This window comes from Phalaenopsis equestris, unplaced genomic scaffold (genome assembly GCF_001263595.1).
Source record: "Phalaenopsis equestris unplaced genomic scaffold, ASM126359v1 Scaffold001187, whole genome shotgun sequence".
NCBI classification, from domain to species: Eukaryota; Viridiplantae; Streptophyta; class Magnoliopsida; order Asparagales; family Orchidaceae; genus Phalaenopsis; species Phalaenopsis equestris.
The window spans coordinates 79,418-106,307 of NW_018165626.1; the positions used below are offsets into that span (position 1 = coordinate 79,418).

General features: G+C 37.1%; 3 protein-coding genes across 5 annotated transcripts in view; 2 read left to right on the plus strand and 1 right to left on the minus strand.

Annotated features, from left to right (window-relative positions):
- Positions 1-1,817: 1,817 nt before the first annotated feature.
- Positions 1,818-5,669, minus strand: LOC110033447. 2 transcript variants are annotated; one of them, XM_020737426.1, is made up of 4 exons: positions 5,190-5,669; positions 5,042-5,100; positions 4,745-4,862; positions 1,818-1,941 (listed from the first exon to the last, which is right to left on the minus strand). In XM_020737426.1, the coding sequence occupies exons 1-4, from the start codon at positions 5,447-5,449 to the stop codon at positions 1,833-1,835; spliced, it is 546 nt and encodes a 181-aa protein (XP_020593085.1). In that variant the 5' UTR covers positions 5,450-5,669; the 3' UTR covers positions 1,818-1,832. The 2 variants fall into 2 exon arrangements, with proteins under 2 accessions (XP_020593085.1, XP_020593086.1); XM_020737427.1 differs by lacking the exon at positions 1,818-1,941 and adding an exon at positions 4,614-4,653 and having other exon boundaries at positions 5,190-5,668.
- A 4,200-nt stretch (positions 5,670-9,869) lies between these two features.
- Positions 9,870-11,702, plus strand: LOC110033449 (uncharacterized protein At4g14100-like). The gene is made up of 2 exons (XM_020737430.1): positions 9,870-10,380; positions 11,308-11,702. Exons 1-2 carry the CDS (start codon positions 9,915-9,917, stop codon positions 11,481-11,483), a joined length of 642 nt encoding a protein of 213 aa, XP_020593089.1. The 5' UTR covers positions 9,870-9,914; the 3' UTR covers positions 11,484-11,702.
- A 1,338-nt stretch (positions 11,703-13,040) lies between these two features.
- LOC110033448 (glutamyl-tRNA(Gln) amidotransferase subunit A) overlaps positions 13,041-26,890 on the plus strand; it is a 35,886-nt gene continuing 22,036 nt past the window's right edge. Inside the window, exons 1-11 of one of the 2 annotated variants that reach the window (XM_020737428.1) lie at positions 13,042-13,250; positions 13,837-13,863; positions 13,935-14,051; positions 14,126-14,350; positions 14,435-14,517; positions 14,635-14,735; positions 15,065-15,188; positions 15,261-15,415; positions 15,994-16,130; positions 16,213-16,383; positions 16,710-16,934. In XM_020737428.1, coding sequence (XP_020593087.1) covers positions 13,119-13,250; positions 13,837-13,863; positions 13,935-14,051; positions 14,126-14,350; positions 14,435-14,517; positions 14,635-14,735; positions 15,065-15,188; positions 15,261-15,415; positions 15,994-16,130; positions 16,213-16,383; positions 16,710-16,934 — 1,497 coding nt within the window. In that variant the 5' untranslated portion in view covers positions 13,042-13,118. Of the gene's footprint in view, positions 13,251-13,836; positions 13,864-13,934; positions 14,052-14,125; positions 14,351-14,434; positions 14,518-14,634; positions 14,736-15,064; positions 15,189-15,260; positions 15,416-15,993; positions 16,131-16,212; positions 16,384-16,709; positions 16,935-26,890 lie in introns of both variants that reach the window. The other variant, XM_020737429.1, reaches the window with a different exon arrangement.

Sequence of the window (26,890 nt, forward strand, 5' to 3'; positions counted from 1 at the left end):
CAACTTATATACACCTAGAACAACAATCAAAGCTCAGACAATGCTAACTTCCTATCGAATTTTCTAAAGGATTGGTGATCAAGGAAACCAACGTTAATCACAATAAGCTCTAGACACTCTACATAGATGGAGCATCTGGAAATCAAAGAAATGGAGTAGGTATGGTTGTACAAAGTTCCAAGATTCGTATTTCATCATTCTATGTGAATTAATTTCGACGCAACTGACAATCAAGCAGAGTATGAGATGTTGCTCGCAGAATTGAGATTCTTGTTAGGGATTGGAGTAACACATACTCATAAAATCTTATTCTCAACTATTGGACAATCAAGTTAAAACGGAAATATGAAAACTTGAGTACTTTTAGGTCGGGCATATTCCCAGGGAAGAAAATCAATTTGTTGACTTCCTTTCTAAGGGAGAAGCTATTGAGAATAAATGGTTCGTTACTCGATCGTCCAATCATCGAAGAAGCTGAAATCACAAACGTCAAGTCAGAATCCTCTATAAGTTAGATCGACCATATATAAGAATATTTATCTCAGAAGTTTAGAACTAAGTCCGCGTAGTACTTGGTCATTAACAACGAGCTTTTCTGGAAATCATTAATTTAATTTCTCTCAGATGTGTTCGAGTGAATAGAGAATGTGGTAGTCATTCGGGAGGAAGAATTTTGACAAACAGAGTATTAAGACAAGGATATTACTGCCCAACAATAAGGAATAATGCAAATGAATTCTCTAAAAAAATATGAACAGTGCCAAAAATTCGCCCCTATGCGGTTACAACAATCTCACAAATTACAAGCAATAAATAGACTTTGGTCCTTCGCATTATGAGAGATGGACCTACTCGACCTATTTCCTCCTGCCAAAGAACATCAAAATACATCATTGTCATGGTTGATTATTTCTCAAAATGGATCAAGGTGAAGGCCCTAGCCAAGATAACCACGAATGTAGTCCATAATTTTATTTGGACTGATATTATTTGTCGATACAGTCTAGCCATGGTGATTTTCACCAACAACAAAACTCGGTTTGTCAATTAAAAATTGAAAGATTTATGTGGTAACTAAGGAATACACTTGAAATTCACGTCCATGCATCATCCTAGGATAAATGGTCAGGTAAAAGTAGCCAATAAACTAATCCTGAATCTGCTCAAGAAGAAACTAAAAGGCGCAAAAGGCAGATGAATTGAAATCTTGTCATCGGTGTTATGGGTACTCCAAACCACACCTTGCACATCCACTGGATAAATCCCTCATATCATGTAACATGGGGTCGAGGTTGTACTTCTTATAGATCATGACATTTATAGCCAACGAGCAGTAGCTGCAATGAACGTCAAAGAATATTCGTTAGAAGAATGGAGAATAACAAATGAAGACGACCTAAGTAACTCATTGGATTTCTTACAAGACCTCAAAGACGAGTCTTCTCCGCGCCAAGAAGAACCAAATGAAGCAAGGCAAAATACTACAATGCAAAAGTCAAGGAACAACAATCTAAGTCAGGCAACCTGATATTAAAAAAATTTGACGACGTGGATCGTGATCAAGCTCTTGAAAAACTTGACTTATCGTTAACTGGTCTTATATTATCAAAGAACAAGCTAGACCTTGAGAATCTTATCACATACCTCGGCAATGATGTCCCTAAAAAAAGTTGCGGAGACGACTAGAAATTTTTTTATGCATAGAGTGGCAACTCGCCGACACTCACAAAAAAGCTAAATATTTTTAATACATCAATCGATACATGAGCCCTACATTCCACACTGAAATTTGTTTATGAAACAAGTCGAAATGAGCTGTCCAGATTGAAATATTAAAGAGCCTTGCCAAGGTGATGCAGACTGCCCTCTCTCAGAAAGGTTAGAGACCCCAGGCGACAAAACCTTGCATAAGTAACCCAAGTGCCCCCAATAAAGTAAAACCTGCAAGAGAGTCGAAAAGCCCCTAAGTAGAAGATTGTTCCTACCAAAGGCGATTCTCTTTTTTCTCAAAAATAGATAAAGAAACATATCAACTACAATTAATTTCTTATGATAAATAGTTTGGCAAAACAAAATATATTATGGAGGCAATAGGGCAAATTGAGCTAGCACTAGCAGGAGTCGCAAAAGGATATCAATCACTAGCATTTTATGGAAGATTTCTGAACCATATATGGAAGCTATCAATGAAGAAATAAAGTTCCTCTGGTATGAAGGAGTCAGATATCTTTCCTTTGCATGGAATCCATGGGACAAAGTATATATGTACCTCATGCACTTCAAATATCTTCTTTAAAACTTCCTCTATAAGAGCTAATCTTAAATCTCCATCTTTATAAAGACATTTACAAAAAAGAAAGTCATAACTAGAGGCTCAACAAATTGCCCATCTCTAAGAAGAAATGAGTAAAGCAACAATCAAACAATATAAAATGAATATTATATGATGTAAATGTTTTAAATCAAGGTAAAGAGCATTGAGGGTTGTAAAACTCCATTATAGGGACTACAAGGGTCAAGTATGCCACTATCTAGTATCAACCAAAAATTGATACAATGGATATGACGTAGGGAAACTACTATATAAAAGAATTAAGGCATCCGAGAGCTCTTATAGCTACAAATGCCTACATTAAGATAGTAGTTTACACTTTATCTTATTCATTGAAGTTGCAAGAATTCCTTTTTCATGTTCAACAAGAGTTAAAGACTATTATGATTAAGCATTAAAATGAGTTGACTGGAGAAACTATGCTATCTTTGACTATGATCTAAGTATAATTGGGTCCAAATCTAATATATTTTTTCAAGTAAACTAGTCATCCTCATCCGCAATATAGCCATAAAGAAGTGGATGAATCATCTATAAAACAAGCACCCTACAAGAGGAAAACATTGAATTAGTAAATGAAAAACTCTTAACTAGTTTCATATAGAATTCACATGCAAATGTTGATAAGAGATTCATTATAAATAGTTCGCTTATAAATTTACTTAAATACTATCTTGTTTCATTGAAAAGCCACAATAAAAACACTTATCTGATAATCAACCATGTTCTTATAATTCAAGCAATAATATAGTTTTCTAGAACGAACTTTTAATGTTCATTCCTCCTAGATTCTCTTGAGAAAGGACTCGAGTTTTCATATCATGCTCCCCAAAACCTTGATGTTCCGAATCATGGTCATCATAAAAACTACAAAAATTAGCAAGGGCAAATGACCTTTAATGCATTATGCTAGTCTACCATCAACCAACCTCAATGTTCTTAGTATACATCCCGTTTAAGCAAAAATGATCGTGCATCGTTATCGAAGAGACAAATGGCTTAGAGTTGTCAAATCCCTTATCGTGCAATAAAATATATCATGATATCCATTGAACATATGAGTAAGCATGATTCCCTTTAATAATGACGTTCATGGCCTTCCTATTCAAAAGCACATCATTTTATCGTCAGCAAAAGGGATCCATGGTTTCTTTTGAGAATAGCTTTTCTTAATCTCAAGCATATTTGGCCCATAGAGGATCATTTTCATCTAATAAATGCCTCTTTGTTGTTCACTTTCATCAAAAGTTAGGAGAGCTTCCAAAGTGCATCTCCTATCTTCTAATGGGTGTAGAGCATCATTCAACAACAACAACAAATCCTTATCCCAGTAAGTGTGGTCGGCTACATGAGTAGAGCATCATTCAACAACAACAACAACAACAACAACAAGCCTTTATGGTCGGCTACATGAGTAGAGCATCATTCAACGAACACTTGAATACAAGCTTGCTCTCTATAACTTAAAGCCCAGTGAGAAAGGCATTTGGTCGTATGATGAGCCCTCCAACACCTTTACATGGCCAAATTGACTAAGGACTTGATCCGCTAGCATGCTTGTAACATGAATCGAGGATTGAATTGAGGCTTGAAGCTGGCCTCATTTTGCAAAGCACAACTGCTCGATATTAAAAATTTGTGCCGAAGTTGGCCATGCATGCATTAATCGATGGTGGCGCTATTCATGAAGCTTCTCCTAGCTACCATGGGCAGGGCAACTCCCTCATTCCTGGGAGTCATCCTCCAATGCTCAGGATAGTTGAAGAGCCTTTGCCCAAGCCCTCCTATTCCAACATCATTCCCTTAGTAGGGGATCCTTCACAATGGCTATGGCATGAGTAATCATCTAGAAATCTATAATAATAATAATAATAAGTTATGGATTGCAATTGTGGACAAAATTGTAATTGCAATACAACAAGGATGATATAAACCACAATGCTGAGTTGTTCGTCAAAATCCATGGAGAAAACAAAAATCAGCATATCTTGAAGGAATGTGCAAACGTTAAAGTAAATTACAAGCTTCACCTGAATTCGTTTCCTCCTCATATCACAGCTAAATGTAGCTCTAGAAATAGTCTCCAATATTGCAAGAACTTTTTTTGGGCATCCTTGGAATCTTTACTATTTTGTGGAAAAAATAGAACAGAAATCTAACGTCTAAAACCAAAAGTCAAGTTAATTTGCTCGCTTCTGTAGTTAGAGGAAGAAACCAAATAGCTCTCTCTCTGTTCTTCGTTTCCACCAACCTGACTTTTAAAGGAACTTTGCCTAACGCCAAAATTGCTTCAAACCTAAGTATCCAATATTCTTGCTTTTCTTCACAAAATGAAACCAAAGTATAATCGAATTAAAAACTAAGTCAAAATTAAAAAAATAATAATAATTCAAAGATAGAATTAGCTTATACCCAATGGCTTCGTCTCTCTTCAACTGTGCCTTGCGAGCCTTACGAATATCTGTATCGTTGGAATTCCTTGCAACTGCTGGTTCATAAACCCGGAATCTCCTCTTCGGTGCACCACAAACTACAGAAATAAACTCGCAACACTCAGATTAATCTAACAAACATTGAAACAGTCCAAAATACACTTCCGTGATGGATTAGAGTATAAGCGTAGCAATCAATGCATTCCAAAAAGAAAGAAATTGCTTCATTGCATAAAAATTTAAACTCGGCTTCAAATTGAAGACCTTACTTATTTACCTGGGCAGAAGTAATTGTCAGGCAACTTCTCAAAGGCTGTCCTCTCATTGTAAATATAACTGCAACAAAAACCGAGTTAATGTCCATGGAATCAAAAGCAACGAAACGAATTAACAAGCACAGATTGGGGTAAGAAGAAGCAGGAAACCCGCAATCTCTACAGATGTAAGTCTGTTTGGAGGCCACACGCATGGAGAATCTGGGTGATGCGGTGCCGGCCAGTCGAAAAGGAGAAAGGAAGAGCTTCACAGAAGGAGATATGTAGGAGGAACGCAGCGCAAAAGGATCAAGAGGTCGACGTAGTCCGGTCGTACCGGGTTGAAGTGGTAAGAGGATTGATGGAGTGGCAGACGCTGAAGCGATGGTGGAAGGCCGTAAGGCTGCTGGAGATGCATACTGAAATGCCATGGAGGGCTTGAATCACTGTATGCCAATAATCAGCTTGGAGTCTGATACTTCTGGCTGGGTGGTATCTGGAAATTGCGAGAAGATAAGAGAAGAGGAGTATGAGCTTGATTTGGCGAGCATATTCGTTCTGGTTTAAGGTTTTGGGAAGGGGGAGCGCGTGGCAGCCCCTTATCCTGTCGATCTCACAGTGTTGAGAAAAATTTGCTTGCTTTAGAACAGGAGGGCATGTGGGGTTATATCCTCAACCTATCATGATTTTTAAATATATGAAAACACAAGCTCAACTTATTAATTACAGTTAAGTTACAGACATGTTATAGAGATATAATACAAATATAATTCTCAATACTCTCCCAATAATCTATCTAACATACGCAACGCTGCCTAAGTGTGTAAATTTTTCTCCGCAGTGTGTGCTATAAATTGTTGTGGAACTTCTTTAAATTATTTTAAGTGAATTTATTGGTAGATTTGTGAGTGTTATAGTTCGAACTTTACCCACATAGCTCTATGAACACAAGTATGTATCTATTTCACAACTAAATATTACAATTTATATTTTTTGAACTTAAACCTTTCAAAAATTTCTTGAGTGGCCCTTCCTCCTTTCATGTGTGATAAACACATCTGAGAGGCTTTGCCCCTCTTCCAAGTCGAGAGGAGCATCCCAAAGGCTCGTACGACCACATCAACTCCATTTGACTAGCCAAATGTTGTCCTTACCTGCTAGAAGCTACAACAACTTGTGTCTTCCTCTTCCTTATAAAGTGATGATGACGTGATTTAATCTACTATGTCGGCTACGACCCTTTCAACTGCTCCTCTCAGGCTGTCTTCCAAACAAAACTGACTTAGAACATGCTCACTTCAAGTGTCTTTCAAATATTTTCAACTTTCTCATTCCGTAATATGACTAGCCAACTATACGTTGCTTACTTCCTCCAAATCAGAAGTAGTAGTAACGTGCCCTAACATATTGTGTTGATTGCACCCCTATATGTTGCTCTCCTTAGGTTACCCTCTAAAGTATACCACTAACAGTTTTTCTATTTAGGTAGCCGTCAAGTCTTTATAACATACATATTAGATCTCTCAAATCCACTAGCAATTGAGATTGATATGTCGTGCATGAAATTTGAACTCTGGATATTGTTAGGTGATGAAGTACAAACTCAAATAGGAAACTTTTAGTGGCAGAAGTTTTAATATAAGGTCCTCGCATGTTTTACTATTGTTTGATATTCTTGAAATTAAAGTGCAGTTACACATTTTATTAGCAATTAATGGAACAACATTGAGAACTTCAAAACATGGAGTGGGTGAGTTAAATGGAAGCAATCTTGTTTTATTTTGGCTTTTGATCAATTTAGTTCAGATTTGTTCATAGATTAGTTCAAGTTAGTTGTCTTAATTTGTTTATAGAGATGCTTTGATCAATTGAAATGCATTTATTTTATTGGGCATTTTTTGTTTTCTTGAAGTTTGTTAATTATATTTCTTCTTTCAGATAATACATATTAAAAGACGAGTTCTTCTCATTCATCAAGTTCAAGAGGCATTAAAAATTGTATCATTTGTAATGAATGATATTTAATTGTTATAAAAGTTAGATATGTGTGTGGTGATTTTACAAATATCCAATAAATTGATCTAAAGTTGATTGGAATTATTTTAGATGGATAAATGAAGCTTATGATGTATGAGTTGGCATTAATCTTGAAAGAAGAGTGAAATTTGAAGACATTTTTTGGTGGAATTTGAGGCCCTAAAATTTCAGAAGTGGAATATGATAACAATATCTATAATTATAATTATGAAATGATTTTTTTTTTTGGGTTTAGGAGATTTTTAATGTTCTGATGTATTTGAAAATATGATTTTTTTGTAATCCCAACATTACTAGTTGATAAGTGTAATTTATGCGAAATTAATTCAATTCTTGGTAATATCTTAAGTTTTTATGTTAATTTCTATTATTGTTTCATATACTTTTGTTCCTTTTTTACATTTTGTGGGTATGTTATTTGTGCAGTTAACAGATAACGAGCTTTACATCGGCAGCAGTAACATAGATCTTGGCGCCTATAAGCCAAGCTATGGGCACATACGCACCCAATTCCTACTCCACGCAACTTGCAGACAGAGAGCTTGTAGCATTTGTGCCATGCTATCAGAGCATAAGCGCCAACCCACCTCTTCAAGCGAAGGAGAATGCATGGGGCCTATGTGCCAAGCAGTGGGCACTTATGCGCCTACAATTTACAAGGTGCATGCATGAAGGCTTGGCGCATATGCGCTCAACAGTTGATGCCTATGCACCTACATATATATTTGGTGCTCATGCGCCAATTTCTTCAACAAGTTTGCGTCGAAGCTAGTTGGAGGTAGTTCAGGAGGAGATGTAAAGCCTCGATCATCCGATTTTAAAAAGAGGAACCATGAAGGATAGGAGGAGGGATATATAAAAAGAAAGATCACAAAGAAGCAGGTGCTCAGTTCCTCATTTTATTTCCTTAGAACTTCTTCATAGTGGAGGACTTCTTCTCAGGAGAATTCTTAGATAGAGAGAGGGAGAGGATTGAGTGCCATTGTATAGAGAGACCGATGAGAGTTTTATTGCTTTTATTTGGAGAAGGCTTTAAACACATTTGTGTGGAGGCATTCCAAGTGTGAGATCTAGTTTGTTATTTTAACTCAACTCTTGTATTTTGCTTTTATTTTAATGAATCAAAGTTTGAGTTTTGCGTTTCAAAACATATCCAGGAACTAAATTTCCCGATTCTCTTCTGATTTGATGAATAAAACTATAGGTTTTGATGGTTATTTTGAGTTGGACAATGTGGTGTTATGGTGAAAATTAATCTCTCGCATATTTTTGTTTCAATGCAAACTGGTCACTTGTTGCGTAAAGTTATTTTATGATCTTTGTGATACAGAAGTATCCTTAGTGGAATATTTGAGATTAATTTCATTAAACTCTGAGAATAAGGACATTACTTAAGCTTAGTGCTAACTTGATAGGAAATGTTTAATTCTGGGAACTCATTAGTGGAATTCACTTTCTTAATTTTGCCAAAAGGGGGTGAGAAAGAGAATTCCACTAGATGCAGGGAACTCATTAGTGGAATTCACTAACTTTCTTAATTTTGCCAAAAGGGGGTGAGAAAGAGGATTGTTCCTGTTTATCACCTAGTATCGACATTTCATCAAGCCTGGATTTTCTAGGATTCATTTTATGGGAGAATTCATCTCTCACATAAGTATTTTCACTTAATTAAGAAAAGATTTATTTTTTTTTTTGCAAAACTTATGTAAACACTTTACTTTGAACTAAAATTGAAAATTTTAAGGTTTGGACTGATAATTATAGACTAAAACTTTTTCAAATTGTGTTCATCTCATTCCCTGTAGGATGAACAATTGGACTCCAACCCAGTGCTACTGATACGTCATATATACTTGTGTGAATTGCCTGTGCCTCACAACACTTGGTTCATGTCAAGTTTTTGGCATCATTGTTGAGGAATGACAGTGAAGTCAAATTATGATGTTTTAGATTGACTTTTAGGTTTTAGACTTAAAAATCCTAATGTTCACTACTTCCTGTATTTATATTATTTTCTATTTAGTTACAAAACCCAAAACTATCTATTTAATACTTGTTTGATTGTGCACTTGTATCCTTGTTTTCTTTTAGTTGTTCGATAATCCCTGTAGTTTGCTTGTTGTTTGATTTAGTTTAATTGTTAAGAGTTTATTCTATGTTGTGAGTATTCATTTGAATTGTTTAATATTCTCTTTAGTTTAGGGTCTATTGCTAGTTGAACTTAGTAGGTGTATGCGTAGTTCAGGATCTTCTGACCTTGAACTTTATGATCCTGAGTTAGAGAGAACCGTTAAAAAAATTAGAAAATTAAAAATACTTCAAAAATTTCTAGGAGAGAGGACTCATATACCTCATAATAATTTTGATGATCATGCAAAACATAATTTCAAGCCATATATGGATCAGTTCGGACTGCTCTATATTGGCTCGTAGCATTTTTTATTTAATATATATATAATGCTAAGTAAAATTGAATATAATAAGTCAAGAGCTATTTTCGATCTAGAAAATATCCAAATAACTTAATGTGAGCCAATCTACCGATTCCCAACTGAAATTGATCCAAATAACTCAAATTTCAGTTACCTTGTTTAGATTTCAAGCTGAATCAAGCCTGATTCAATTTCGAGCAAGTAAGGCTCGAAATCAGATATAACAAATCACGAGTCGACTTTGAGCCACACTAAACCCAAACACCACGGTCAGCTCACACATATGGATTGTGTTGTCAGCGCACACGTGTGGATTGTGTGAACCTCTTGTCTCAAACATCCACGATAAGGATAATGAAGATAACAGAACCTAACTCAGAAGCCAAACATCCAAGCAATAACCAGTCCACAGACAACACAAAGCAGAATGAGACTAATCATTCCCCTCCTCTTCCTCTTCGTGCTCAACAATGCTACCACCATAGACCACCACGAGGACCCAGCGCCGACGCCAGCAATGTGGCCGGAGCGCTTCCACGCTCTTCTGTACATGAACCTCAGCAGCACCAAGCTACAGCTTTCTGACCTCTGGTACGATTGGCCTCGCGGGCTAAACCTTAACCTAATGCAGAAGCAGCTCGGTCCCTTGCTCCATGATGTCGAGTGGAACAATGGCACCTCCTTCTATTTTACTCTAACGGGCAGAGAGGAGTACTGCCGCGTGGTTGAGTTTGGGGTGGGAATTCCCCGGCCGGACTTCCTCGCCGGAGCCACCTACTTGGGCCGCCGGAGAACCGATGGATTCCTATGCAACCTTTGGGAGAAGATCGGGTTTATTTGGTACTACGAAGATGTGGTCTCTCATCGCCCTGTGCGTTGGGACTTCTATGACGGTTAGTTAAATCCATGGGAATACTTGGTTTTGTTTTTGTATGAAATGAAATTTTGGATGTCGTCGCCTAGGCGGTATTTGGCAGCATAATGCATCTTAGGGTTTAGGACTGCACGCTAGAGTAAAGTGAGGATTAGGTATCCATGTTTTATGGCAGAGCTTAGGTTATATGTTAAGTGGACTTTAGGGTTTAAGAAACCCTGCAAAGAATAATAGAAAGGGTGTTCTTTTCTAATAAATTATTAGTTGTGGACTACATAGAAAATCTTGGTGTGGATGGAGTGTGTTTTTTGAAGTGGAACCGTGAATGTTATTGTGGGGTTATTGGGAAGTCATTGAGGTTATTGCAGCGTTATTAAAGTTAATACCCCAATAATCTCACAATAACTCCCAAGAAGCTTCCCAAATAACCTCTGCGGATTAACTTTAATTTTTTTAGGTGGGCCCGATATAACACACATTGCAGATTAACTTTAAATTATTTAAGTGGGTCCGATATAACACACATGACGACATATTACTGCATATTACTTGAGTCCGCATGTTGAGCTGCTTACGTACTCCATATGAAATAATTTCTAGTCCGCACGTTGAGCTGCTTACGTACTCCATATGAAATAATTTCTCATGTGGATGATAGGAGAATGCAATTTTGTACTCACTCTGTATAAAGTACCGAATTGGATACTCCATTTGTTAGAGTACACAATTGTGTACTGTGTACTCATTCTGTACCTTGGTACTCTGCACATTGGTCCTTCGATTTTGGGCTATTCAGAATAGACTATAAAACTATATCATCCTAAGGAAATATACCTTTATAATCAGTTCTTTTAAATGAAGAAATATTTTGCTCGTTAGAATAAAAGACCTACGTCAACGATGATGTTTGAAGCTCTTCAAATCATGAACTATGACATGTTCACAGGAATATCCACTCATGTTATGACATTTGAGGTGGGAGCAGTGCTGGAAAAGCCCAGGTTGTGGCAGGCACCGGCTTATTGTTTTAGCGGCGGCGGCGGCGGCGGCGAAGTTAGTGTTGAAAAATGGACAAAGAATGGAGATGGCCATAGTTTAAGGAAACTCATTTCAAGATTTTAGGACTTGTTAAGAAATCCAAAGAAATATCAGACTTCTCATGGCAGACCTTTTTCAGAAATCCATCATCATTTGCTTTAGTGTATTATGTTAATATGAACATTCATTATGTATTTCCATATTAAAAGGACAGTCGATGTGAGGTGAAAGTTGTATAATATGGCATCAATAGTTTGGCTTATACATATTTCAAATGGCAGAATAGAAGGCACATAAATTGTCAAGGGGTACACCACACAATTCTTATGTATTTATATATATGACACCCAAACTTTCATATTTATACATGCATAACACTCAAAGGTTCAATATCACATCAAAAATATCATTATGAATTACTTTTAAAAATGAAATACACCTTCTCATGCATAAAGTTTTGATGTCAAAGTGTTATAAATGTGAATACCAAGTTTTATGTGTTTGATATGTAAATACAAAAAAAAAAAAATAGTGTGGTATGTATGTAAAGGGAGCAAGAGAAAAAAATTATATATATATATATCACAATATCCCCTATGCAAATAAATCACTTAGGTGGTATGAATTCAAGGATAATCAAATATTCATTTAATTATTATTATTTTTATTTTTTGTAGGTATATTTGAGAAAATAAAAAAATTATGATAATAAATTGATATGTTTTGTATTATTTTAGGTTTAATTTTAATTTTACGTGTTGGTAAAATCAAGTGCTTCATTTACGGTTTGGGGTAGCGTTGAGGTGGAGGTGCAGCACTACATCGTAGTTTTGCTCTCTTGTATAAACTGTGTTTTGCAAGTTTTTTAAAAAAAGCTGACGCTGAAATCAACGTTTTCCACCGGTTTTGGCTAAGTGCGGTCTAACTTTTTCACAAAAAAATAAAGTAATAGCCAACCCAGCATTTTGCAACATTAAAGTATTATTGAGCAGTTTCACAACAGTTTTTAAATAAGCAATAGTTGCCATAAACAAACCCTTTGTTGTATCAAGAGTCTATTTTAAAATTTCTTTCAAACAATAAATCTAATATTTTTTTCCATCTTGATTATATTTAACAATATCTAATAGTATATGATAATTTAATTGTATTATCTAATAATCTAATGATATTTATCTTTTGAATTTAATTATATTATTTAAATTTTATTTATTTAATTATTTTATAATCAAATTATCCGCTTCCTATCAAATTTTCTTTTACTTTATTGTCCATGCTGGAAAATACGACGCAACATAATACAAAGTAGAAAAATTTACATATATACCACTCACTTTTCATATATTTACATGTCTATAACCTAAACTTCAATTTTATGCGACACCTTATCAATATATGACTTTTTAAATTTTTTGTATTTACATATCTAACACCTAAACATTCATATATTTACAGCCATACCATTTAAATCTTAAACAGCTATTTTTATACTTTTAAGTGTAAATATCAAATGTTAAATATAGCCTAAACATTCATATTTACAATATATGAAAAATTTAAGTGCTATAAGTTATACATGTAAAAGAAAAAATGTAAAATTTGGGGGTTGGATTTGTAAAAAAACAAAAGAACTGGGTGGTATGTGTGTAAATGCCGATAGAGGTTTAAAGTCTCCTCGACTCGAGTGGCTTCGCGGGAAGGCGAAGCTTGCAAACTATCATGTGCCGGCTAAAGACAATCGGAGTGGTGCTCGTCTGTGTCCTGGCGGCGGTGATCGCCTGCTTCTCTTCCGCTCCGTCGCGAGAACTTACTGCGTTGGTGGATTCAGCCAGAGAACATCTCTATGGAATGGTAAAACCCTTTCTTGATTCCTCTCTCTCTATTTCTGTTGACTGCTTTTTCCGATAACTTCTTCTACAAGGCTCTATATACTTCAAGGGTTGGATTTGGTTTCGAATTATCTGTTTCTGGGAAAATGTGATCGGGAGGAGAATATAGTTGAGTTTTCTGTTTTGGGTTTGAATGGATTCGGATGAGGAGCTTCGTTTAATTGGTTGAGTCTTTTTGCTTCTTCTACAGAAGAAGTTGACTGTGGTGAAGTGGATTGTAATTCAATATTATGTTGCTTATAGTTGTGACCGAATAAGAACTGAAAGGATTTTAAACTAAAATGCCAAAAACTGATATATATATATATATAGATGTATAGTCCTTCACAATGTTTTGGTTTGTGTGGATTTGTTAAGAGAGTTACTTGGACTCCTAGAGTGAATTAATTTCTTGAATCCAAGTCGGATGAGTCTCGAATGAATTAGTTTATATTCAATCAGAAGTATTTGGCTCTGTTCTTGTTGTTGAACTCCGCAACATAGGTTAGTGCCAAACAAATTCTTTGAACTTACGTTGTCTCAGAGACTCTGTTCATCTATATGTGCAGGTTTCCAGATACCATAAGTTTTCTAAGGTAAGACTGTCCGCACTGCTTCTTTCAACTTCATTCTTTTTAATTATGGCTCCTGATTGCTATTCCTTCAGGATATCAAAGAAATTCCTCCATTGGTGGATTCAAAAGGAAGAGAAAAAGCTTCTGACGTTTCAGCACTCAAGGATGCCCTTAAGTATTTTGATGCCGATTTTTTCAATGAATCGAAAGTACTTATTCGCTTTCTCTCTTCCTTAGCACTTCAATGCACTAGATTAGACATAACACTTTTTAATTTAATTAGGTGCGTGAAATAGCTGAGGGTGCAAAAGAGTTCAATATACCCGGGTTCAGAGAGAACCGCAAGTTGGTTGCTTCTGTAGACGGAGGGCTACATAACCCTTCTGTTCTAGTGTTTGGTTCATCTTGGGGTGTCAGAGATGGGAGCCATGATTCTCCTAAATTTAATTATCCCAATCTATCTGGTGTGAAGAGACCAGAAGAGGAGGAGGATATTGCTTTCATGACTGTAGGTTACTAGCTTTATCATGAATTTTTCATTTAAGCAAGAGAAAAAACATTTACACTAATATGTTTAATGGCTTCTTCCCAGATTCTTGAACTAGGCGCCCTTATTAAGACTAAACAGATAACTTCGAGTGAGCTTACAGCCATTTTCTTAAGGAGGTTGAAGAGGTATTTTTGAGTTCATAAATTGTTTTTTAAACTTTTTTCTTCCCTTCTATCACTTTCCTTATAAAAGGAAAATATCTAAAAGCTCCAGCTTTGAAATTGCCTCACTATGTGAAACAGATATGATCAAATCCTGGAAACAGTGATTACATATACTGAGGAATTAGCATATAGTCAAGCAAAGAAGGCGGATGAGTTACTTGAACAAGGAGTATATTTGGGTACATTTATTTATCCAAATTTTGATATTTTATGGTAATTTGTATGGCAGCTCACTTGCCAATCCTTCTTTGTGATTTTGCGGCAATTTAGGTAGAATCAGGTAATCTAAACATTATAGTGAAAGAAAAATAAGCTCAGGGTTTATTGCTCGGATTTTTATGATCAAGTCCTGCCAGTAGTTTTTAACCAAACTATTTTTATGATTTTGCTTTTGCGTGGGCAACTAAAAAGCCTTAGTTAATTTATGTAAAGTTTAAATTTAATACATGAGATTTGTTAGAGTTTCTAATAATATTTCGTTGCTGTTGGCTGTTTGCTTTTCTTTCAGGTCCGCTTCATGGAATTCCTTATGGATTGAAAGATATCGCCGCTGTGCCTGGCTATAAGACAACATGGGGATCAAAGTCATTCAGGAATCAAGTTATTGATACTGAAGCTTGGGTTTATAGAAGGTGGTTTAACCATGGTAGCTTTTAAGGTATATGGTAGATAGCTTACTGATCGATGCAACCTTATTATTGAAGGCTTAAAGAGGCAGGTTCAGTCCTCATTGCAAAGCTCGTAACTGGATCATTGGCCTATGATGATATCTGGTTCGGAGGAAGGACCAGAAACCCCTGGAACATTGAGGAATACTCAACTGGCTCATCAGCTGGACCTGCTGCCAGTACTTCTGCAGGTTATGCCCACCTTTATAATATATTTTATTGTTTTTCGCCATCAGAAATTATGAAACCCCTCAAGGAACTCTTAAATATTGAGGAACATTTTTGATGTAACAGTTAGAATTTCATCAGAAACTCCAACGTTAAGCGTGCTTGTGTTGGAGCACTCTTAAGATGGGAATCTCTGCCTGGTGGATTATTCTGGGTTAAAAATATTGATGAGGACATCAATTATTTAAGTTAGGAGATTGTGAAACCTCTTTAGTAGAATGGAGCTGAACTCTTAAACATCGAGACGCTTTTTAATATAACGGTTGAAATTTCATTAGAAACTCCAATGTTAAGCGTGTTCGTGCTGGAGCATTCTAAGGATGAACCCCAAGGGGATAAAACTGTGAGGCCATTATGTCTAAGCAGACAATATCTAGATGGATAGAGTTCGTACTGTCACAAAAATTTAAAGAAATACAGATCAACCTGTAATTGATTCAGAGTCTTTCTGTTTTCATGTCAATATTTGATACTAATTTCCATGTTTGAAATATTTGTTGCTTTATTTGACAACTAGTGGTCTATGACGTGAAATTTTCAGGGCTTGTTCCTTTTGCGATTGGCTCAGAGACATGCGGCTCTATAACTTACCCATCAGCTCGCTGTGGAATAACTGCATTGAGGCCAACCTTTGGGACTGTGGGTCGAAGTGGGGTGATGTCTTTATCTGAGAGCTTGGTAGGAAATTCTTCAGCCTTTCACATTCAGCCATTTATTTCAAAGGTTATGTTGGAACTAAGAAATTGAGCTTTAATCTTAGGATAAGCTTGGCCCTTTCTGCCGGAATGCTGCAGACTGCGCCATTGTAATAGATGTAATCCGGGGGAAGGACCCAGAGGATCCATCATCTCGACATGTTCCGCTGGATGATCCATTTTCCGTTGACATAAAAAAACTCACAGTTGGTTATCTTGATGATGCTGAGATGGAGGTTAGTCTACTTTAAAAGATGGGCATTTGCATACATACCAATCAATTCATATGTATTTACATATCTAACGCCTAAACTTTACTTATTTACCTTTTGTACCACCCAAATCTTTCATATCACATAAAAAATGCCACCATTTTGACTTTTAAAAAGTGAAATACAACTTTTCATACATAATAAGGTGGTATATATATAAAAATTAAAGTGGTATTAGACATGTAAATATATTAGAATTAAGTGGTATTTATGTAAATCTTCCAAAAGATTATCTAGCAGTGCTGGAATTGCTTTGATCATCATTGCTATTTTCTTCTTCCTCATGGCAGGTTGTGCATGTGCTATCTTCCATGGGCGTTGAAGTTGTTCCTTTCAAGCTAAATTATAGTGTCAAATCAGTGCAGCACATCCTCAATTTCACTATGGATGTGGAAGTATTGTCACATTTTGATAAGTGGCAGCGGAAGGGGCTTGATCAAGAATATGAAGCACAGGACGAGTGGCCGGTTGAGCTAAGGCGTGCTCGAGTGATCCCCGCTGTAGACTATTTGCAGGTTCTTGTTCTTGAATCCCAAAAAAAAAAGGATTTGTTTGCTATAAATTTATTTTATATTTTTATGTTTCTTTTTTATTTTATTTTTAAAAATATGTTTATTCAGTGTGTGTATATATATATATATATATATATATATATTGTTTATAGAAACAAATTATCGTGTTTTTAAAAACACTCAAAATAACTACTAGGTCTTTTTTAGTATTTTTAAAAATAATCATATTTTAGTCAAATATGTCAAATATATATTTTTTTCAAATCAAAACATAAACAGAACAAAATAAAAAATAGAAAAAAAAATAAAAGTTAACCCAAATAGAATTTCAATGCAATTTAAAACATATATAAATTTAGAGACTCTTTGGAATCAATTTTTATTTTTTTTATTTTTATTTTTGAAAACGAAAAATAGAAAACAAACATAAAAATAAGGTTTGCTTATTTGTTTTTTGTGTTATATCTATTTTTATTTTTTAGGATAACACTTCTGTTTTTAAAATACTAAAAACAGAAAAACATGTTTGTGCCTGCTTTTAAAACACCAAAACAACCCTTTGCCTAGTAGGCCTTCGCCGCTCGCCCCCCTTCGCCGTTCTTCACCCACCCGCGCTCGCCGTTCTTTGCACCTCTGCCTCTGCCTCTACCTCCAACAGCTAGCCCTCACCTGCCTCCACCAACGCCGGCCACCGAACGCCGCCTCCTTCTCGTCGTGGCTAATTGTCGCCGATTGCCGCCCGCCGCCCGCCGCCTGCCTGCCCACTGCAACCCACCCTCTGCCTTCTGTTAGTTGCCCACCACTAGGACTCTCAAAAAAGCTCGTTTGTTAAGTAAGCAAGCTGAACATGAACAATTTTTTTTAAGCTCGAACTATAAACGAGCCAAACACGAACAACAATTTGTTGCTTGTGTTCGGTTTATTTTAGCTCAACAAAAAGAAATTACATACTTTTTTATATAAGAGCATGTTATATATTATTTATATAATAATATATTATATATATTTATATCTAAGTTTAAATCATCTGGTCCATCTTCTGTCTCCTGTAGTCCTTCTGTCGGACCTTCAATCCCACCGCCTTCCGTGAATGAACTTTGTTCATTATTATGCGCATTTAGATATAGGAAGAGGGAGAAGTCATCATCATCTTCTCCATCGGATGCATCTTCCTTGCTTGATATTTGGGGGACATCTTCTTCTTTTTCAAAGTAAGAAGTATCCCAATGGGTTTCTTCGTCTCAGATAGACTCATTTTCAAGGATGACGAATATAAGCTCATCCTCTTGTTCCGAGGATGTTGAGGTTTCCCCTTTTGTGGATGATAGGGGTAGGGATGGTTTAGCTGAATAATCGGTGAAAGAAAGACGGAGAGTACCGTCAATCCTTTGGGATGTATGGAGTTTTTGTGGAACTTGAATTGTTTGTTGGGAGGAAGGTTTAAAGTTCCAAGTAAGGCCTTGAAGTTGATTGATGGTATGTCGATTTCCGGGAATTGCTGTAATACCATGAGATGCCAGGTAATCTGCGATTCCTGATACGTTGTATAGGAATCCAGTATGGCTCGCGTTTGTTAGCCTTGAGACCAAGACTCTTGTGATTAATAGGTTTGATTCCCCTCCTTGCCATTCTTCGTAGCCATGAGTAAGGACGGCCAATTCTATATGGTTCATGAAATCGTGGATTGACATCATCATGTTTGGTGTAATGTACATCAACTGAGTTCCAGCCGATAAGTCCACCTCCATTGTTCCGATTATTGAAACATCGGACCTCCACCGTGCATCTCGTAGGACAATAAGGGTTGTTGTCCCTGCATCTCTCCTGTGTAAGGCATGAACCCTTACCATTATAAGACCCAAGTGTATGTGCTCGAGTCCTTCCTGCAACAGTTGTTGGTACGACTGTTGTTGAATAAAAGGAAGGTTAACCTGCTCCCCATCCGTAGCAAGTATTCTTTCTTCTGAGTAGTGCTGGTATACTTTGTGTTAGTATTAGACCGACCGTCTTCATAGAGAGTCTCAGCAGACACTAGATTAGCTCTCCTTTGCTGCGAGATCCGGAGTTCTGATTCCGGGTCTATTCTTGACTTCAACGTTCTTCTATGCGTATTACGCTTTTGAAGACGTTTTTGCAGTTCATGACCCAACCTAGATCTCATTCTGTACCCCCGAATTTGATCATCAATGGTTGGCGTAGGTGCTGGTGTGATGCTAGAATTTCTGGTGGATTGGTTGCGGATAAGGGAAGTAGTACTCCTGGATGAGGAGGCCATCTAGATAGTTTTTTGCTTTTCCTCCCAAAAGATTTTTTTAGGATCTTTGAATATGAAAAATGATCCTCTTGGCTTGGTGATCTTCAGGGCAGGTTGCTCCTTCTGATCTCCTAGCGATAGTGCTTTCAGTTGCTTTTGTAAGCCTGAGATGGAGGACTCAATGGATTCTACTTCAACTGGGGCTTTGTTGGAAATTTGCTGCAGTTTATCTTCCACCGTCTTTAATTTCTCTGCGATTGTTAGTAAAAGGTGTATAATAGTATTGTTTTGTTTGATTAAGCAAGACAAGACTGATGTTCCTTGCTTTGCTTCTGCAAGATTAAGGAAACCGACAGGTGGTGGATCTAATGATTCCATAGCCTTTAAAGCTGTCGTATAATCGGTACTGCCTGATGCGATGTTTCAATCGTTCATATAAAACTTTGAAAGGGTACGCCAATAATAATGATTAAAAAGAACTATCTCAAAATCACTTTTCAACAATCTGTGATGATTTAGCTCATATAATCTGCCTTCCCTCAATGATTAACATATATCTTTGAAATTATATTTCCTTATAGCAGACGTCTTGTATATATATTACCTAAGATCACAGAATAAATAATATTTTTGAGTTTTGATTAAATATAAGACAGGTTCCTGAATGTAACCCAGTCAGTTCCTTTTCAGCCCTACGATTCCACAGTGCTCTTATCCTCAGGGTCTCTTCGTGACACTTGGGCTTACTAACTGAACTGATTGGACACAGCATCCTGACTCATATTTAACCAGAACTTCAAAATAGAACTTATATCAGATCTACAGTAATAAACACAATCAATTTTCGGCCTCAAGAAATATAATCCAAAAATATACCAGCAGCCTGTGAATATGACGCAACAGAGTTTTCTTACCTCTTTTACTCAGAAATTTGAGATAATATGAACAAAATCAAGCACAGAGCCTACTCAGATCATCTGAGATAGTAAAGGGAGTTTAGCTAGACATGTTTTTCCAAATCTAGCTTTGATACCACTAGACTGACTTTCAGAATATAAGATCGTTGGCTCGGGGTCACAAAGAACTTTTGCCAATGTAAATTAAAACAAAATGAAGTTGAAAGAAAACGAGATATATTAATAACGAAAAGAGAGACGCTTACAGAAATGAAAGACTCAACTCTAAAGAAGGAATAGGCTTCAAGATTATTTCTTGTGTGTCTTCTCCTTCAAAATAAACTCCTATTTATAGCACTTCATGACAAGGGGCTAAATCGTAATTTAACCCTTACAAATATAAGATAACAGATAAGATAAGCGACATGTGTCTCTAGTGGCTAAGCTTTTGCAATACCCTGTTTTATTCCCGAGGATCCTCCTTAGTACTTTTAATTCTTGAATAACTTTTGCAACATGTTTTCCTTCGATCCGACGAGCATTGTGTCGTAGGTTGTCCCTTCTTTCCGAAGTGATGGGTGATTCGAGCGACTCCCATAAGATACTTCAGTGTTCGTTGGCTGCATTTTCGGAGCTGCATCCTCTTCTCCTGGTGCGAGGAACTTAAAATACCGCCGTCCAAAAGAGTTGTCGATAGGAACCCATTTCTGTCTTCCTGTACTTCTGGGATCCATTCTGCAAGAAATTTGTTAATTTCTTTCTCTTCTGGTTCAGAACCTGCACATAAAATAAACGTTAGCTTTGAAAGGTTGTCGTCGGCGAGGATGTTTTTTCCGTCAATATGTTCGAAATTAACGGTGATCCCCAAGCCATTGATGAAGTCTGTGAATGCGAGCCATCGTACCCTAGATGGCTTGTTATTGACCATCTTATTATAGAATGAGATGATAGTTTGACAATCGGTGCGTAATGTGATTTCGCTTTTGTCAAGGTAGTGGATTTTTAAGACACTCAGAGTTTTCATGCATGCGTGAATTTGCGCATCGATTGTTGACTTTACGTTTGGGAACTTCCCACTTGCGTAGGCACAGACTCGTTCAGAACTTCTGGGATCTCCCTTTTTGTTCTTTCATTTGCAGACGCCACCCCATCCTTCCATGCATCCGTCTGTTTCGAGAATTACGTAGGCCTTTTCTGGGGGTAGTTCAAGGTCTGGTAGGTTTCGGACTAGAACTTTGATCTTTCGTACAATTTCCCAATTGTGAGCCTTCATTTTTTTATCTCCGTGCGGTGACGTCTTCTGGTAGAGCGGTCCTAGCAAAACCCCTAGGTTAGGAATATAAGTTCTGGCATAGTTGAGAATTCTTAACCAGGAACGCAACCCTTGCTTCTCCTTTAGTTTGTCATCAGGGAAGTCAACAATCTTCTTTATGATGTGTGGCTGGAGTTTTATTTTTGAGTTACCGATCACCGCACCCAAAAATTCCACCTGTGAGGTTCCCACTTTCATTTTAGTTGCCGATAAGACTAGTCCTTGTTCCACAATCCTCAGGAACTGCTCCAAGTGCTCTTTGTGCTTATATTCATTGTCACTGAAAATGAGTACGTCGTCAATGTATACTGCAATGAATTTAGAATACTTACTAAAACAGTTATCCATCTTCCTTTGAAAGATTGCTGGTGCATTCTTTAACCCAAAAGGCATTACAAGCCATTCGTACAGGTCTGTTAAGACGACGAAAGAGGTCCATTCTATAAACTCCGGGTGCATAGCAACCTGATGGAAGTCACTTTTTAGATCAAAATTCGAATAGATTTTGCTGGTACTATGTGACATCTATTGTGTGACTTTAATCTTTTGAAATGAGTCAAAACTTAAAGTATCTTGTAAAGAAAACTTTTTTAAGTCTTCACTTTGAGGTTATACCCTATTTATTTTTGAGGATTGCTGACCTTTGTACCTTTCCTGCCAGTAGACAGGATCAAACATGATGCGGAAGATAGACAACAAATCTAATGTCGTGAAAGATGTGTTTGAGTTGTGTTGATCACAGTTAAAATTACTTGAATTGTTGCTCTATAGCACCAAAAATACCTAGTAAATGCCTCCTAGATCTTGGATTTTAATGCAGAAATTCTTGGAAATGGTAGAGAAAAGTCCCTAGCATATTTTTGGAGTTGGTGGGGCCAATACAACAAAGTTTAGTGGATGATTTGGATAAAATATCAAAACTAGGTCAAGATGGACTTAAAACTCTCTCTTAAATTCAGTTCCAAACATCAATAATCATTTATTACATAAAAAACACTTATTTTATTCTTTTACAATATGTAAATTTAAATTAAAAAGAGAGAAGAAGAAAGGGGGTCAGCCCATGGAAATAACCACTCATAACCACTCCTTCCATGGTATAGACGACCACTTTCATTCCAAAGTCTCCTCAAACATATTATGGACTCATAAAATCAATATATAATATTTTCTAAACACTTAACGGCATAAATAACACATAAATACACAAACTATAAATAACATTGGTTCCATTCAAGAAATTGAAGCCCTTAACTTCTTATTGCTACTAGTTAGGGGGTAAACGAGTTGAAAACGAGCGAGCCTGGGCTCAGCTCGTGTTCGGCTCGTTAAAAAATACCACTGTTTTTGTTTAGCTCGTTTATATTTCTAACACAAAAAATTTGTTCGTGAGTCTTTGCAAACAAAAACCATTTTGACAATCCTAGTCATGCATGCAACTATTAGGGGTGTAAACAAGCCGAGAGTGAGTTCAAACTCGGCTTGTTAAAAAATATCATTGTTCGTGTTCGACTCGTTTATATATCGAGCTAAAAAAAATTGTTTGTGTTTGACTTGCTTGCTTATCGAGCCGAACACGAGTTATTCACGAATGATGAGCTACTTTGACAATCATAATCACGCAACCGTAGGAAGTTAAGAATAGGGCGGGATTTAAATATTTTTATTGATATTAAAATATGTTGTGAAAAATGATGAATAAAGTGAAAAACCGGATTGAGAAAAAAAATCACAAAACAGAAAACAACAACGGAAACTCATAGATTTACGTGGTTTAACAAATTGCCTACGTCCACGGAGCTGCAGAGGATTTTATTAACTTGAGAAATTACACCCGTCAATCATCCCGACGATTATAAGAAAAATCTCTTCTTCTTCCTCTCTACCCAAAAGAAGAATATCAAAGGGAAAAACAAGCCTTGTGTTTTATTTCTTCACCCGTACACTAAACTCACGCACAGGACAAATCGTGAAGAAGCTCTCTCTTTCTCCCCTCTTTTCTCTCTTCTCTCTTCGTAAATCCAACGAATAGCCTCACAACGAAGCAACACAAGGGAAGGGGAAAAGTTTTTCGTGACTTGCCTTTATTTAATTCCATCCGAGCCTATAAAGCCATCCGAATTTTGGCCTAGAAAGGTAAGCCATATCTTGCGAATCCAAACATTGGCGGGAGATTAAAGGCTGTAGGCGGGATCTAGTTTGGGCGAGCAACAGAAGAAGAAAGGTGCGAATACTAGGAAGGTTTTTCATTAGGAAGCAAATACAATTTATGAATGATTTCCATAAATGAAAATCGCAAAAGCAGGAGGTGGATCAGGCTTTATCTACCCAACAAATTTCTCACTTGGAGACTGGGACACTGATTGCACCGTCTTTATCCTCAACCATGATATCCTACACATCTACAACTCAAAGTCATTGTCTTCAAGCTAGAAGACTATATGAAGTTGAGTACAACTTCAGTTTCTCAAGAGTAACACCCTTAATTGACATATCATCGTCAACATAACCTTGTACCTCCAAGTTTTTTCCTGGGTTACTCCTGTGTCTGCTTACAACTCCCACTACATGGACAATATCCTGTCTTTGTTGAAGACTCTTTTCGACAACTTCAGCCTTGTACCTCTTACTGTCATCAAGATCAGTCTTTATCCGGTACACCCACTTGTTGTGCACTGTCTTCTTTCTTTGTGGAAGTTCTGTCAGCTCCCAAGTTTTATTCCCTGGCACAGAATCCATCTCCTCTTTCATAGGCAGCTCCCACTTGCTCGAATTTTTATCTTGCAAGATTTCTTTATAGCTTCGACTCATGTGACCAAGCCCCAATGATGCAGATCTTTCGTGTTCTCTGCAACTGTAGTAGCAACAATGTTGAGTGAACCTGAAGTCATATATAGTGTGTCAGTTTTCTTACCCTGAGTCAGTACTAATGCTCATTTGGTAACCGTCCAGGTGCTATCTGAGAACACTACTGAATGACCACCCTCATTGAGCTGTCCAATAGAGATAAAGTTTTCTTCAACTTAGGAATGTGTCTGACCTTTTGCAAATTTTATTTGCTCTTGTTAGGGAGTGCAATATCAAAATCTCTCATCCCCACAATGTCCAGAGCTTTTCCATCAGTCAGATATACCTTCTCAAAGTTACCTGCAACATAATTTCGCATAAACTCCCGGTGGGAAGATGTATGGAAGGAAACCTCTGAATCCAATATCCAATCATCAATAGAACTGTGAACTACCAACAATAGTGCATCATATTTTTCTCCAGTTACTACATTTGCACTATCACTCTCCTTCTTCTTAGGAATTCTGCAGTTGTTTTTTATGTGGTCAGTTTTGCCACAATTTTAACAGGTTGCTTGCTGACCAGATTTTGATTTTGATCTTTCTCTGTTTGAGTTTTTGTCCCGTGATCTCCTCCTGGAATTAACATTCAGTGTCGAACTCTAACTAGAGGTATTGCCAGAAACTTTCATGCGCACCTCCTCAGTCAAAATCAAATCACGAATATCATCATATTCTAGTTTAGATTTATCTGCAGAACTACGAATTGTCATCCTAATGGCTTCTCAGTTATTTGACAATGAAACCAACAATATCAGCGCACGTATCTCATCATCAAGATCAATTTCAACATACGACAATTGATTTGTGATAATATTGAAATCATTCAGGTATTAAGCAACAGACACGCCTTCCGCCATCTTCAAATTGAATAATTTTTTCATCAAATGCACCTTATTATTCGCCGATAATTTTTCATACATACCTGATAAAGCCGTCATGAGATCTGCAGTAGTCCTCTCCTTGATGACGTTATGGGCAACCGATCTCGACAGGATTAATCGTATAAGAGGCAATTGAATAAACCCCAGAACCTATCGATCCAACAGATTCCATTCCGTCTCGTCCATTTTTCCGGCTTCTTTCCCAGCAACGGCAGGTGAAGTTTCTTCCCATAGAGATAGTCCTCTATCTTTATTCTTTAGTAGCCAAAATCTGTGTCATTGAACTTCTCGATCACTGATGCTATCACTTCTTCTCCGCTCATCATTTTCTTTCGATCTCGAATCTGACTCTAATACTAGTTGTTGTGAAAAGTGACGGCAATAAAATAAAAAACCGAATTGAGAAAAAAAATTCATGAAATAGAAAAAAACAGCGGAAACACACAGATTTACATGGTTTGACAAATTGTCTACTGTTAACCTCACTTTTGGCGGAGGTGTAGTTTTTTCTCCTCTTTAATAGCCTAGGGTCTAGTCGTAGGACTTTCTTGTCAACTATTCCTAGAAAACTAGAAAGGGACCCTAAATGAGCCCTCCCCTTTAGAAATTTTGATCGCTCGACTTGACGTTCCGCATGGTAGTTTTGACTGCTATTACTTAGTAGGTAAGACTACTGTGGAGAAACTCAAGGAGCATCTCTATAGGACTGTTGGCCTTAGGATTGACCGTATGCGTTGATTTGGCACCGTTGTGTTATTCGCCGTCCTGTTTGATTGAGCTCGAGCCGAGTTTTTGACGTGATTCGGATCGCGACGCGTTTTTGTTTTGATCGTCGATGAAGTTGTCTAAACGACTCCGAATGACAAAACGGACTGCACCGACGCGTTCAGAACGTCGATTTTGCCTAAAGGGGGCGTTCGTTTCACCGCGACGACACGTCTGGGGAAAAATACACATTTAAGTGTTAATTATAATAATAAAAAAATATTTTATTATTATTATTATTATTATAATTAATACCTTATATTAAATCCTAACCTAATTTAATTCTCCCCCTCCCCTCTGCTGAGTCTCGACCCCGTGGACCTCTGCCCTAGCTTCGGCTCGCTCGGTTCTACCTGGCCCGCTCCTTCCTCCCGTTGGAGTCTCGTTCCCGCGCTCGCCTCGCGCACGCGGGACGATCCCGCGACCCATTCTTTATCGTATCTCATCCTCTGCGAGGATCTCATCATCTGCCTCTCGCACGCCCGTATGTGGGCGTCTGCTCTCGATCCTTCGATCCGTATGCGATCCCCTAATCATTCCATATGAGACTCTGTTTGGTGAGTTTCAAGGGGCCGAAAAGAAAAAAAATTTCTAAGGGAGAGAAAACTCTGCCAAATTTCTTTCTTACTTTTTTCTTTAGTTCCTAGTGTTTGGGTTGGCTTCCTCTTGCTGTTGGAGAGGAGTGTAGGCTGTGAAGTATTCTCTTTCTGAAATCCCTGTATTACATTCTGCTTTAAGGAGGTACCTTCCTCCCCCCTTTTACGCCTTGCTTCCTTTTGGTTTTCTCTCTGCGGAGCTACTGAGAATGACTCTGTTGGATGGTACAGCATGCTAGTTTATTATTGTGCTTTTATGGTGCCTATACTTTGAGATCTTTATTACTTGAGCATGTGAAAATAGAATGGCAGACATGTTTTAGGGGTTGGAGGGGGTTATTTTCTTAGGATAGTGAGAATGTGGCATGTTATTAGCTTCTCGTTTTTCTTTTTTCTTGAAGCTTCT